The sequence below is a fragment of the Pseudorca crassidens genome, chromosome 10 (genome assembly GCF_039906515.1).
Source record: "Pseudorca crassidens isolate mPseCra1 chromosome 10, mPseCra1.hap1, whole genome shotgun sequence".
NCBI lineage: Eukaryota > Metazoa > Chordata > Mammalia > Artiodactyla > Delphinidae > Pseudorca > Pseudorca crassidens.
The window spans coordinates 25,597,158-25,611,846 of record NC_090305.1 but is presented as its reverse complement, the minus strand read 5'-3'; the positions used below and the strand labels follow the sequence as shown (position 1 = coordinate 25,611,846).

The following is a 14,689-nucleotide window of genomic DNA, read 5'->3' as shown; positions in this document are numbered from 1 at the left end:
TGGTGGCGCAGTGGTTGAGAGTCCGCCTGCCGATTCAGGGGACACAGGTTCATGCCCTGGTCCGGGAGGATCCCACATGCCGCGGAGCGGCTGGGCCCGTGAGCCATGGCCGCTGAGCCTGTGCGTCCGGAGCCTGTGCTCCGCGACGGGAGAGGCCACAGCAGTAAGAGGCCCGCGTACCGCAAAAAAAAAAAAAAAAAAAAAAAAAAGAAGCCCATCTCTGTGCCTGCAGGAAGAAAGGAACAGAGAGCTAAACTATATAATGGCTATTTGCCTTGTTGAAGATTTCTGTTCTCATTTTCTGGGTCTATGTATTTAACTGGTGGTTGCTGTCCTCATTAGTATGTCCAAATGATGTTCACTACACTTGGGAAAAAATTTTTTTTAAAGTGTATGTGTTACTACTCTTTGGAGATTTAGCGTGTGTCTCTCTTGGCTTTTGATAACTTGGTCAAAGATGTGTCCATCTGGTCTTTATAGGGGGTTGGCAACCTTTCTCTATAAAGGACCAGTTAGTAAATATTCTAGGCTTTGCAGGCCGTATGGTCTGTATCAGAACGACTCACCTCTGCTGTGGTAGCACAGAAGCAGCCTTAGACAACGCATAAATGAATGGGCCTGGCTTTGTGCCAATGAAATGTATTTATGGACACTGAAATTCGAACTTCACATAATTTCATGTGTCAGGAAGTATCACTATTCTTTTGATAGTTTTTCAACCATTTAAAAATGTAAAAACCACTCTTAGCTCAAGAGTGATACAAAAACACGTGGCAGGCCTGATTTGGCCCAAGGGGCCAACCCACCAGCACAGAAGAAAGCCCATTGCATTTGGAGATAAAAGGCTAAGATTCTAGACAAAGTTGAGATACCCATTAACGAGGCCATCAGGCTGCTGACGTCTTTACCCTGGGTCTCTATTTCTTCATATGTATTCAATATATTGAAGGCATTGGATGAAACTTGCTTTTTAAAGCCCTTTTCTGCTTCTAAATTCTATGATCGATCCTGCAAGAATAACACCGAAACATAAACTGAGTCACGCACAAAAGTCTGTCCTTGGAATCTGAGGAAGAAGAATGGTGAGAATTCTCTGGGGTGATGTTTTGGGTGCCTCTTATTAGCTCTCAGAATTCAGACTCCAAAATTTCCAATTTGAGACCATGTTATTTCTGAGAAAGGGAGCCACACCCTGATGACGAGGCTGTTTTTGACGGTGACTCTCGGGTCCTCCCGTCAGCACATACAGCACAAGCAGATGAGCAGCCCCTGGTCCCTACAACTACGTCTACAGCAGGTCCCTACTGGCAAACTGTGTATGGAGTTTGTTGCAAGAGTGTTAGTCATGCAACAATACCGAGGGACAACTTCTTTCACACGTAAACGATCTTTCAGGTCTAAGGGTCTGGGAACCAGAAAACCAATTTCAAGTCTGCACCTTCATTTCATTTTACTAACTAGAACCTAAAAGAATTACACACACACATGCGCACACACACACATACACAGCCTACCAAACAACAGATATCGAAGGAAGGCCTAAGAGTTCTGGGCCAATCTTCTCAAACGTTGTTTTATGTACCTGGAGGTGAGGAAAGGCAGACAGGATATTAGGAATTTTCTCTTCTAGAGCCAAAATGGTCTGGAGTAGAATTATGTCTGCAAGGCTCAGCTGATTACCAACAAGAAACCTTTGTCCATGACCCCGTAAAACCTGCAGGGTATAAACATTTTACATTGGTTATAATACTTGAGATGGAGAAAATGATGAAGCTGTGGAATCAGTGCCGTATCTGAGAAGGGCTGAAACTGCAACCTTGTCCTTTTATCCTTTTACGAATAACATCAACTAAGAAGAAGTTCCCCATATGAGAGGGAGAGAGCAAAAAAGGTGCAGAAATGAGAGCATCCTTAAGTATCTGCTTCACATCAGAACGAGACCCTAAAAAAGGGAAGGAACTAGGAATTCTAGATTTAGCATCCAGGGCTTTAAAAGGATACCTCTATCCCATAAATGTATCTACAGAAAAGAATTAGCCCTGATGCATTCAGGGGGAGTGATGTAAGACGTAAGCCACTGGTCCTGTCCAAGGAGTCTGATCTCATTTGCCAGTTCTGTGTTTCTGTGTGTCAGGACTCACAGTCATAAACTAGACATGACAGTAAAAAAGCAGGCTTCCTTTCATCTTCTAAGACAGGGAACATTGAAAGAATGAGAGTTCATCCTGACTCCCATTTTGAGAGTAACACAGGTGCAGAGATTCATAGGCATAGACGGTGATCGGGAAGGGGCAAGGGACAGTGGTGGAACAGGGAAGATGCCCTTTGCGGATGCCCATGAGCGTGAGTATGTGTTTACGTGTGTGTGACAAGGACCCTAATGTGACTCCAAATCAAACAGAGTTACTGGAGCCAGACAGGGAGAGGACGAAGAGTCCAGAGTTGCAGTCCTGGCTCCTGACTTAGGCATGTCACCCAGTCTCTCTGTGATTCTATTTCATTACGGGAAAAAGAAGGTGACAATTATTTAGCTCATATGTTCGGTGGAGCCCTGACACAGTCTGGGCCACAGGGACAGAGGAACTGGCAGTGACCCTTCTCCAAGGCACCTGTTCCTCCCTCGTCCCAGCACATTTCTGCATCATCGTATTTTACATTCACAAACTGCCTATGGGCAAGATGCCACGAAACCAGCCTTCCCTGGTGGCACAGTGGTTGAGAGTCGGCCTGCCGATGCAGAGGACACGGGTTCGTGCCCCGGTCCGGGAAGATCCCATATGCCGCGGAGCGGCTGGGCCCGTGAGCCATGGCCGCTGAGCCTGCGCGTCCGGAGCCTGTTGCTATGCAACGGGAGAGGCCACAACCAGTGAGAGACCCGCGAACCGCAAAAAAAAAAAAACAAAAAAAAAAAACAAAGAAAAAAACTAAACAAAAAAAAGAGGCTACGAAACCAAGGACAGAAACACTCAGAAAATATCTCTCCTCCTTCTTACATCTAATTCCACATCAATGGCCAGAGGAAGTCTGCCAATTCCAGATTTTCACATTCTCTTGGTTTTTAACTAAAGCGTTTAAAATAGTCCCTCTGAGTTGAGGAAAAGAGAGGAGGAGTTTGAAGCTCAGAAAAACAGATACGGTAATGAGACAAGAAATAACAAAAGAGAAAACAAAAAGAGCACAGGGAAGAGAAATAGAACAGCAATGGTTCTTCTCTTTATACCAAACTATCAGGTAGGATGACGAAAGAATGAATGAAGTAGGTGGTTTCTTCTCTTCTGTATCGTGCACGAGGTGGCACCTGGCTAATGTAAGCAGTGACAACGCACACATGGGTGAGCCCATCTTTTCCCCAGAAAACATGGAAGACTCTGGAAGAGTCTGGGAGGCTCCAAGACATCCTGGCTTTGTGCCGATGGCACCTGTGAGCCCTCAGGATTCCAGGAGGTTGGTCTAGCAGGGCTCAGCTTTACTCCGCCTGAGTAGAAAGGGGTGTTTGTGGTCTGGTGATGCCGTGTTCACAGGCTTCACTGCCACCTACCTTTTCGAACACAGGAAAGTATCTGATTATGGCCTTCTGGGCCATGTTCACCACTTCCTTTTGCTGATCATCTGGTTTGAGGAAAGGATGCATGATAATCAGTTCCAGAAGATCCAGGGTCCCCTCCACATACATGTCAATCCTTCAAAACACAAAAGAACGTTTTCTCAGTCACCCCTCTCTTTGAACTCATTGGCTTCCACAACTAAGCATCTAGAGTGTTTTTCTCTTAAGGCTCTGGCAACTTAAGCACCAAGAAGCATTCATCTCCACCTGTCCCTTTAGAGCCAAGATGCAAAGTCAATTCTAGCTGCGATTCAGAAAAATCTTTCAGAAAAACCTGTCACGCATCTCAAAGCACGAGAGCCACGAATGTCCTCTCTCCTGGCCCCTACTCTGCCGCCCCCATTCCAGCACCCGGGCTTGGGGCGGGTGGAGCTTCACATTTGTAAAAATAGTGGGTATTATTTATAGGATGCTTGGTGTGTACCAGGCACGGTGCTAAACACTCTCTATCCGATATTTCATTGAATCCTATGGCATTATGAGGAATATGCTGTTATTATCCCCACCATACTGGAAACTCATCAGGACACTGGAGCGTAACGCTTTGCCCTGGGTCATGATCCAGGAGGTACAGGGACCAGGCTCTGAGTTCAAATTATCATCCAGTGCACAGTATCCTGGGCCTTGAATGTCACAGCAGCTTTCTATTCCTAATACTCAGCGATAATACATTTGCAAGAAAGGTATAAAAAAAAAAAAACTATCAAAGCATTTAAACGTGTTGAAACCTACACCACACCCCAGAAACAGGCTCTAATATCTGAACTCAATTCCTTTCTCTCATTTTACTCAGACTCTCTGTACTGATTTTCTAACTGGTCTTGACCTTTCTGGGGCTTTGTTCCCTGTTCCCACTAACGATACAGGACATGAAGTGGACGGGTGTGCTGTAGAGGACGACTAATCAGTTAAGCATCGGTAAGTGGACAAGTGAGAACACGCCAGAGGGGCCACAGTACAGGGTTCTCTCCTTGAGATCTTTGCCGAAGAGATGGTGCTTTTCTGCTATATAGTGGAGGATGCTCCGGGTCTGCACTAGCTTCATCCCATCAATTTCAACCATTGGCACTTGTTGGAACAGCAGGTGGTTACCTGGGAATGGAAGCCCAGAGTTAGAAGTGATCTCTTCCCTGCACCCCCATCAAAACATGCTCTGCTGAATGAAAAGGGACAGTGGGATCACAGCCTTAGTGTAAAGCTCCCCCCACTTCATTCAGGGGTGCAGACTTAGCCATAAAACAAGCCCGAAAACTAGCATTGATCCAAATCTTCCCTTTTGACTTTCACCCCAGGAAAAACACCTAGCTCCAGTGACAAAGGGTAGGGGAGGTGTAGTGAAGACGTTGTTTTAGAGGTGCGCTGGCCAATACAGTAGCCAGTAAGCAGCGTGTGTATAGTTAAACCTAAATTTAAGTTAATCAATTTTTTGGTGTGTGGCTGCAACGCACAGCTTACAGGATCTTAGTTCCCCGACCAGGGATTGAACCTGGGCCCACAACGGTGAAAGCCCAGAATCCTAACCACTAGGCCACCAGGGAACTCTAAAGTAATCAAACTTTTGAAAAATTTAAAACTCACTTTGTTAGTCGCCCTGGACACATTACAAGTGCTCAAAAGCCACATGTGGCTGGTGGCTCCTGCGCTGGCCATTGTAGAACAGAACATTCCCATCGCTCTAGAATGTTCTATGACTGCACTGCTTTGACAATCTGATCATGAAACCCAAGTCACCAGCTGATACTCACGTACAGGTGTCCACTACCACAGTCCACCTACCACCGAGTACGCTGTCACTGGTCAAAAAGTAACCCACTGCTTTCTTCAAGAAGCCTGTCTCAAACACTTTCCCCACACCAAATGTCGGGGAGAGTTGCAAGTATAGCATACGGCCCAGCCCTGGGGGGGCTCAAGGCTTGGGGGCGCATGCGGGTCGAGGGGAGATATGTACTCAGCACAGGCCTAGTGACGCCAGGCAGTGTCACTCATGACGGGGGCGTCACAGCCCTGCAGAGCTGGTCCCTCTCCGAGGAGCCTTGAGTTGGGCCTCAGGATCCTGCTGATGGCCGGGAGGGAGGATGCTTACAGGGGCCTGGGTGTGGAGGGGGAGGTGTGACCAGGAGTTAAAAGGGGGCCTTTCACTGATGTCACACCTGTTTGTACTTATTTCAGAAAGCAGCCCAGTGTAAATGGTGACTTTTACCTGCGTACTTCAAGCAGGTGCAGATGCCTCAGGTAATTCAGAGGAGGTGGAAAATGAGGAGGGAGGGGATGAGGGAGAGGAAGAAAGGGGGGGAAAGGTAGAGGAGGGCGGGGGAGGAGAGAGAGATGGAGAAGGGCTGCCCACTGGGACAGAGGGAGGAACTGGCTCCTTCCCTTTCGCCAGCTTTTATAGAACTACTGAATACGAAGAGACTTCCTGGCAATTTCGGCTACTGTTTCCTCTTGCTTGTCTGGTTTTAGGATACTGGTCTGGATTCTTAGTGCAGCAGTATCTTTGCCCTTCCACGTAAATATGGGTTCTTAGAAAAGAAAATCAGCATTACCGACAGCAATACATTTTGATACTCACCATCCTGCAACTTCTGCAACTGTTCTTTTGTTTCTAAAAAGTCTTCATCAAACTAAATTCAAAAAGACACCCCCCCAAAAAAAAGAAGCGAAATGTCATTCCAGGTTCAGGACTGAAAATACCAAGTTAAACTGCCTCAGAAGCAGAGAGAAAGAGCATACTCAGTACCCACATCTTGTTTCTAAATATCACTGGACTCCCAGAAGCAAAGGTTGACTCTGTTATGTCAGAAAGTGAGGACGTACTCAAAGACTAACGGGTATGTCAAAAGCAAAGGCATGCAGGACCCTACCCGAGGGATTCTCTAGCCACATCTGGGACAATTTAAATATCGAAAAGAGTGATATCAGTTATGGATTAGAACACAACAAAAAAATCCCTGTGTCCATAAATGATGATTCTAAAAAAAAAAAGGGAGAAGAAAAGCTCTCTTTTACAGAATTAGCACTAATTAATGTAGAATTATTCCTAATTAATGATAAAATTAGAAAATCACCAATTTTCACCCTATAATGTAATAACTGATTCTGACAAGGATCATAATGGATGCTGAAATCATTGGGTCATGGGGCATAGAATATTCACACAATCTCAAAGTGTCACCCCACAAGTTCCTTATTATGACAAAGAAAAAACACCTCTGCAGATCTGGAGATCCCACCATCCAACTAACCAAGTGGTCAAACTCAGCTCCCCACTGGGGGACATCCTGAGACATCACGTGCTCCCTGCTGTGACACAGTGAGGACACTGCACCACTGCAGAAAGAGCTCACCAACCGATTTCACTTGGATCAAACTGCAAGGTGAAAATGGGGCATATCCAGGATGTGGGACACTCTGTAACATAAATGGCCTGTTTTGTTTCTAAGCTCCTCCAGGATGTGCAAGGTTTGGAAACTGGTCTGGGGAACTTTCTGCCTCTGCTGTTCCCACTCTGTGGTCCTCACCACTTGTCTGGCTCCCGTTTCCTAGCCATCTATCCTCTTCCCGACCAAAAGCATGAATTCTGCTCTCAAGGGCAAACCTTTATTTAAAAGGGAATTGACTTTAGCCAGGTAGCCCTCTTCTGATAATTCTTTATGTCATTTGGCCTCCAAGTCACATAACTGATCCCTTACGTCTGTTGGCAGAAATTCATGCAAGAGAGTCAATTCCTCCTTCACACATTCCTTTTCTGTTAAGTGAAGGGTAGGGAAGAAATGAACAAAATGCAGGCTCTGTTCTATTGATAGATGAAAAGAGACTAGAGAAATAACCACCAAATATCTGAATCTTGATTAGATCTTGGATGGGGGAGGGGCAGTTATAACTGCTAAATAGTTAAATAACAGTTACATAGACTTTTGGGGGACGAGAGGGAACTTCTGAATATGAATTGTATATTAGATGTTGTAAAGTTAGTGTTAACTTTCTTAGTTGTGACAATGATATTGCAGTTATTAGGACAATTATTTCTTTCTTTCTTAACAGGGAGATACATGCTGATGTCTGTAACTTACTTTCAAGTGATTAAGAATAAATAAAGCATGAGAAAACCAAAATTCAAAAAGAGTCATGTACCAAAATGTTCATTGCAGCTCTATTTACAATAGCCCGGAGATGGAAACAACCTAAGTGCCCATCATCGGATGAATGGATAAAGAAGATGTGGCACATATATACAATGGAATATTACTCAGCCATAAAAAGAAACGAAATTGAGCTATTTGTAATGAGGTGGATAGACCTAGAGTCTGTCATACAGAGTGAAGTAAGTCAGAAAGAAAAAGACAAATACCGTATGCTAACACATATATATGGAATTTAAGAAAAAAAAATGTCATGAAGAACCTAGGGGTAAAGCAGGAATAAAGACGCAGACCTCCTAGAGAACGGACTTGAGGTTATGGGGAGGGGGAAGGGTGAGCTGTGACAGGGCGAGAGAGAGTCATGGGCATATACACACTAACAAACGTAGTAAGGTAGATAGCTAGTGGTAAGCAGCCGCATGGCACAGGGATATTGGCTTGGTGCTTTGTGACAGCCTGGAGGGGTGGGATAGGGAGGGTGGGAGGGAGGGAGACGCAAGAGGGAAGACATATGGGAACATATGTTTATGTATGACTGATTCACTTTGTTATAAAGCAGAAACTAACACACCATTGTAAAGCAATTATACCCCAATAAAGATGTTAAAAAAAAAAAAGAATAAATAAAGCAGAGAGAGAAGAGGGAAGGAAGCAAACATGGCAAAATGTTAACAACGAGTCAATTTAGTTAGAAGGTGTCCACTGTACTATTACAACTTTTCTGTAGGTTTTCAAGTTTTCAAACTAAAAGGCTGGGGGGGGCGGGGAAAAACACTGAAAAGTTTCTTTTCTTGTGATAGATAAAACTCGTGCTACTGTACTGATGCCCTTCACATGCCCACTGAGTCCCCAGATGGTTCCCCACCAGCATCTCTCCCTGCGCTGCCCCATCATCCCAGGAGGGGCAGAGCTGGCAGCATAGACATGGCCATTCTCTCTTCCACCTCAACGGGCATCAGGATGTGTAGGCATGGCTTCTCCTACTCCCAGCGTCCTCCCGTGTGAGGAGGGGGCCTCAGTGTCCCTAGAGGCACTCCATCTGTGGCCCAGGAAGCAGTAACTTCAGGGCAAGAATGTTCTGGGCATTTGTCCAAATGCCCAGCTGGTCAGGTGTGATGTTGGTGGTGTTCCCTCTGCACCACGGCTCTCACACTTTTATGACCACAATCATTTATAAAGCACATGGGAAAGCGTGTGTGTGTGTCTCTAGGCTCATCCCTCAGAGATTCACATCCAGTAGTTGGGAGAGACCAGAAATGTACATTTTAAAAAAACGAGTCCTTCCAAGCAACATGGATGGACCTAGAGATTAACATACTAAGCAAAGTAAGTCAGACAGAGAAAGACAAATATCATATCATATCACTTATATGTGGAATCTAAAAAAAAATGACACAAATGAACTTCTTTACAAAACAGAAACGGACTCATACACATAGAAAACCAACTTATGGCTACCAGGGGGGAAAGGGGGTGGGGGAGGGATAAATTAGGAGTTTGGGATTAGCAGATACACACTACTATATATAAAACAGATAAACAGAAGTACCTACTGTACAGCACAGGGAACTATATTCAATGTCTTGTTATAAGCTATAATGGAAAATAATGTGCAAGATATATATAACTGGACCACTTTGCTGTACACCCGAAATCAACTATACTTTAATTTAAAAAGCTTTTGTTTTAATTCCTTCCAAATTGTTCCGACTCTGGTTTTTGACTTCTGGGAACGCGTAGCAAAATGTATGCTCTCTCTCGCGAGAGAAGCTCTCTTCAGTCAAACTTTATGAAACTTGTCTGTAAGAAGAGTCTAGCACCGGAACAGGAGGTGAGAGGGTAGGAGAGGGAGGAGGGGAAAAGTCCCCAGGCGGAGCTTGGGGGAGCTGGCGACTGTCTGGCTGCTGCTCCGGGCTGTAAGGACAGACAGACAGCGTGTGGCTTCCATCCACGCCATCAGCCGTCTCTGTGCCCTGATGGGGTGCCGTTCCCGCTGGGATCCCTGGAGAAGCGCCCGTGTCCACACCACGCGCTCCCTCTTCGCACGCCCCCTTCTTCTAAGTGAACTGCCTAGAAGTCCTGAACGAGGAGCTTGTGGCCTTCACATCTTCTCTTTTACTGTTCATCCCCCTCTCCACAAGGAGGATCTGACCAGGTTCGGGGTGGGGGGGGGGTGGTCTTTGGGCACACGAAGCTCCAAGCAGCCGAGAAGCAGCATCCGGCACGGAGCAAGGTCTGAGGACTCGAACCGCGCGTGAGATGGAAGACGCCGACGCCCTGAATTAGGCCAGGCTGTCTCTCGGCAGGTGCGAGGTACCTAGTTACTGGGATGCGTGTGCTTTACACATCAGCTTCTAACCGACATCGTGACCCTGGGAATCATGAACCCACCCAGCGGCTGCCAGCCTGGCCCTCCTGTTTCAGATCTGTCTGAGCACAAATGTAGCTGAAAATGTCACTGGGCACAGAAAGGAAAGGGACCCCTGGTACCACCTTTTGGGAATTGTTCCTGCAAACCACGTGGTCAGCCCTCGTGAAGGAGGCCAGCCTAGCTCCCTCCACCCTGGTCAGAGGAGTGGGCTTGAGACCCACGTTGGGCTAATTACTGTACCCAACCTGCCTGCCTGGTTGAGGGTAGGTAGATCACGTGACCCATGTTCCTTTTTGTTTTTCTTACTTAGGGTTGGGTTTCTATGACTGTAGCCAAGAATGCTGACTCACAGCAGAGCAGGAGGGGCAGAATGAAGCTAGGGAAGAGGAGCTTTGACAAGGGATTCTAGTACATACTCATATAAGACACCCTCTTCAAAACCTATTAGATAATTGCAAACTCAGAAGCATACAGGGGTTAGACAGGTGACAGGTGATCAAAGGATCAAGAATTGTTCCGCTTTCCTCTTAACACAATTAGAAAATATGTCCTGAGACAATAGGGAATGATGGGGACTGTGCAGGCTAGAAAGGTCCATCTCTAGGGACCGTCCCTACTCAGAAGCAGCAGCTGCTGCCCTATGGAAATGAGGCCCCAGGATCATCAGATCTTCCAACTTCTCAAGAGAAGTCAGAAATCAGAATTTGTATATAAAAATGATATCGATTAATTTAGAAAACTGTAAAAACACTGTGTGGTGAGTTATAACGATAGGTAAGGAAACCAAAACCAAACCAAACCAACCATAAGAAACAAAACCCCAAACCCATCAACCCTCATTTGTCACCTCTGGAGGCTGCTAGGGTAACGACTCATTATTCTGAAAATTGATAAAAGTGGCAGAATCAAGCATCTATCCTGCTTTTCTTATTTGAACTGTACTTCGAGGTAATTAAGTAATCAGTGAACAATTACTCTTTACAAGAGTATCACAGTTAGTAAATTTAGGTGAAATGATAGAAATAGAAAAATCACCATTTTGTAACCTCTAACAATGGTGATGATCAAGGCTGCAAAGGACACTTGAAAGGGTGATGGAGGAAACTTCATAGTGTGTGGAACAGGCTAAGGTCACAGAAACACACTGATCAAACTCAGCAACGCTGAAAATGAGACAGGCAGACGTCATGCACCCCGGATGTCGCACAAGAGAAATATGATCGCAGTATCCCCTCTGCCGCAGTCTGGCAGGAAAAAAAAAAATAGAGATAGAAAGAAAAAAAGGAGCCTGGAGTTGATCAGACTTCTGGATCCAACTAGTAGTTTACAGGAAATATAGAGAACAGGACATGTTAAAATGAGAGTAAAGCCGCCAAATCCAGAATGAGGGGCATTCTAAACGCAGTTTCTTCCACAAATGGCACCAGAAACAAATGCAGACACTTGGCACCCAGATCTTGGCTGCTAATACCATTTTCTAATAAAAGGGACCAGGGCTCTTTGGAGAAGTACTAGGGCTAGGGCAAGGAAAATACAAGATTAGCCTGGAGCATCTTGGAGTGTCAGAAAGTGAGAAAATGTTGAAGGAAAAAGAAAAAGTAAAAAGGGCTACATGGAAAGGACACAAGAGCCAACCTGAAAGAGCCTCAGTGGCCAAAGCTGGAACTATGTGAGCAACAAAAGAAAGTATTATTGAATTTTAATCGAAAGGATAAAATAAATATACTTAAATTCATGCTGATATAAACAAATGATGGAATAAATAAATAAATGGGGGTGGGACAAATCTTCCTTACATAAGAATTCTAAATGCAGATACCAGGAGGTAGAGCTTAATTCCCATCCTTGGGAGTGTGGGCTGAATTTAATGATTCTCTTCCAAAGAACAGAGGGAAAATTAGTTGATGAATGAAGGAGCCAAGTGACCAGGCTTAACTGCACCAGTGACGACTCATGATGTCCTGTAACCCCTCATATGATGTAATAAGGACACTTCACTCCGTGGTTTTCTTTCCTCAAACTCGGTCTAATCATGAGAAAAACATCAGACAAACCCAAAATGTGGAGGATTCTACAAAAAACCTGACCAATACTTTTCAAGACCGTCAAGGTGGTGAAATAAAGGAAAGACTAAGAAACTGTCACAGATGGAGGAAAGCGAAGGAAACATGATGACTAAATACAATGTTGGATCCTGGAACAGTAAAAGGACATTAGTGGAAAAACCAATCAGATTTGAATAACGTCTGTAGTTTGTTATGCACCAATGTTAATTTCTTGGTTTTGATGTGCTTAAGATGTTTTCATTAAGGGAGACAGAGACAGTTACATGGGAACACTCTGCACTATCTTTAGAACTTTTCTATTAATCTGAAATTATTTCAAAATGCAAAGTTTATTTTTTTTAAATGCAGAGGAAATGTTACAGATTTTTTTAAATACTGAAAGAAATGTAATCAAATGCAATGTGTGGACCTGATTTAGATCCAGACTGAAACAAGGCCTGTTTGACAATCAGATTGTTAGCTGATAATAAGGAACTGTTGTTAATTTTGTTGGGTGCAATAATGCTATTGTGGTTATGTTTTAAAATGCTCATCTTTTAGAGAGCAAAACTGAAGTACTCACAGATGAAACGTAAAATATTCCAACAAAGCAAGCAGAGGGGAGGAGATAGGTGAAACAAGATTAGCATAAAGCTGATGGTTGTTGAAGCTGAGTGACAGGTACATGGATCTCATGGCAATGTCCTATCTTTGCTCGTATTTGAAAATTTCCATAAACAAGAAGCTACAAGAACAGAACAAAAACAAGACCAAAACCACTGTGGGCCAAAACATACAGGAAGGAATGCAGACAAGATAGGAAGGCTGCCAGTCTGAAGCCACTGGAATAAATACGAAATTCACCTAGAGATTCTATATCCACAAAAGTTCTGGCTGTTAACTGGCAAATTGCAGGTTCGTTCCTTTTCTCCTCATTAATAAATATCTACTGGTGGTAGATCAGAAGCCAATGATTAAAGCTGGAAGTTAAATACAATTTCATCAACTACACTCCATTTATAAAAAGAAAAAGTCTTGAGGGGAAGGACTCTTCTGACTCACTGAAGCAGATCTGTAATATTAGTGGGAGAGGACAGGGCTCCGCCATTGACGTTTCCCTCAAGTCTCAACGCTGTAGGACAAATCTGTGCAGAAACAGCATATAGGTAGGGTACCTCGACTCCAGCGGCAGCTAAAACCCATCGCACGGATTCCATGCGGCCTCGTCCATTTGGATAGTGGAGTTTGGGCTTCGTAGCCATCATGGCCTTTCAGGTTTTCTGAAAAACAAACGCAGCAGCTCCTCGCAAAAGAACAGCCTCAATTTCGAGTCCTCAGCCCAGAGCTCAGGCGCTAAATGAATATTCAGGATTTTGGCACAGAAAACTGTTTGGGGGGTTTTGTGGTGGTTGGAAGGGAAGGGATTTTGTTTTCGTTTTTTTAATTGCGTTTTCCCTCACTCAATAAAAACAGACCACCATTTTAAAACTTAAAAAAAACAAAACACTTGGCTTTCATACCGTTTCATATCGTTACGATTTATTACTCTGGATCTTGGGAAGCTGGGGCCATTTGCTGTAAAGACATCTATCTGTACTAGCAGCACGGGACTTCACAGAATCAGAACATCATATACTTTGACCTTGAAAATCTGTGATTTCCCAAATTCGGCCTTTACAGTCCAGACGCCAAGGGCCGCGGAGGAGACGTACACACCCGTGGAACCTCTGCAAAAATTCACTTTCACACGCGTCAGATTTGAGCCTTACAGCAACAGGGAGGTGGGGAGGCCGAGGATTACTACTGTCCGTAAGACTTGCGTCGGTGGGCAGGCCCGCGGTGGCGGCCCCGGATCCTGCACGCCCCCGCCCCGCCCGGACACGGGCCCCCCAGCCCCGGGTGCGCCCAGGCCACCGATCGGCGGCCGAGATAGGCTCCCGGCGCTCCGCGTGGCCGCTCAGCCCATGCGGCCCGCCCCGGGGACCATCCGACCCTGCCTTCCACCCAGGGTTGCCGACTCCATAGAGCGCGTTAATCATGATACGCACACCGAGCCAAACAAGACCCCCACCCCAGCCCAGGGGCCCCCGTCTGCCCAGATGGGGGCGGGGGCGCAAAGGACCGGGGCAGGAAGACAGGAATAGGATGAATGCGGGGTGGTTCCGGGATGGAGAGAGAGTGAGAAGCTCGGAGCCAGGAGAAACAAGACGAGGGGAAAGGGCAGGTGGGGGCGGCAGAAGGGAGACAGACCTGGGTCCGCTCGGAGTGACCAGAACCGCACAAAGCGCCCAGCAAGCGGTCTGCAGCCAGGGAACCCGTGGGCCGCCCGAGGCGCTCTCGGTGGGCGAGGCTCCGGAGGATTTCACCAATAGACACGGCACTATTTAGCATGCCCCTCCCACCTGCAAGGCATGCTGGATAATGTGAAAACAACCCCAAATTAAGCCCGTTTTAGCACCAATTTTAGCAATTTTAGGGATTAAGTGATCATTTAAGTGTTAGTTAGGTTAAGACTTTAAAGTGACTTTTA

The 14,689-nt window shown here is 45.5% G+C and overlaps 1 protein-coding gene across 5 annotated transcripts in view; it reads right to left on the bottom strand.

Annotated features, from left to right (window-relative positions):
* GSTA4 (glutathione S-transferase alpha 4) overlaps nt 1-14,525 on the bottom strand; it is a 31,195-nt gene extending 16,670 nt beyond the window's left edge. For all 5 annotated transcript variants that reach the window (XR_010946770.1, XR_010946771.1, XR_010946772.1 and 2 more), the window contains exons 1-6: nt 14,410-14,525; nt 13,335-13,439; nt 6,174-6,225; nt 4,564-4,696; nt 3,539-3,680; nt 1,583-1,714 (exon numbers count right to left, since the gene is read on the bottom strand). Coding sequence is in view for 2 of the 5 variants with exons in the window: in XM_067752691.1 (XP_067608792.1) it covers nt 1,583-1,714; nt 3,539-3,680; nt 4,564-4,696; nt 6,174-6,225; nt 13,335-13,424 (549 nt within the window). In the remaining 3 variants the exon portion in view is untranslated. The remainder of the gene's footprint in view (nt 1-1,582; nt 1,715-3,538; nt 3,681-4,563; nt 4,697-6,173; nt 6,226-13,334; nt 13,440-14,409) is intronic.
* Between the last annotated feature and the right edge of the window lie 164 nt (nt 14,526-14,689).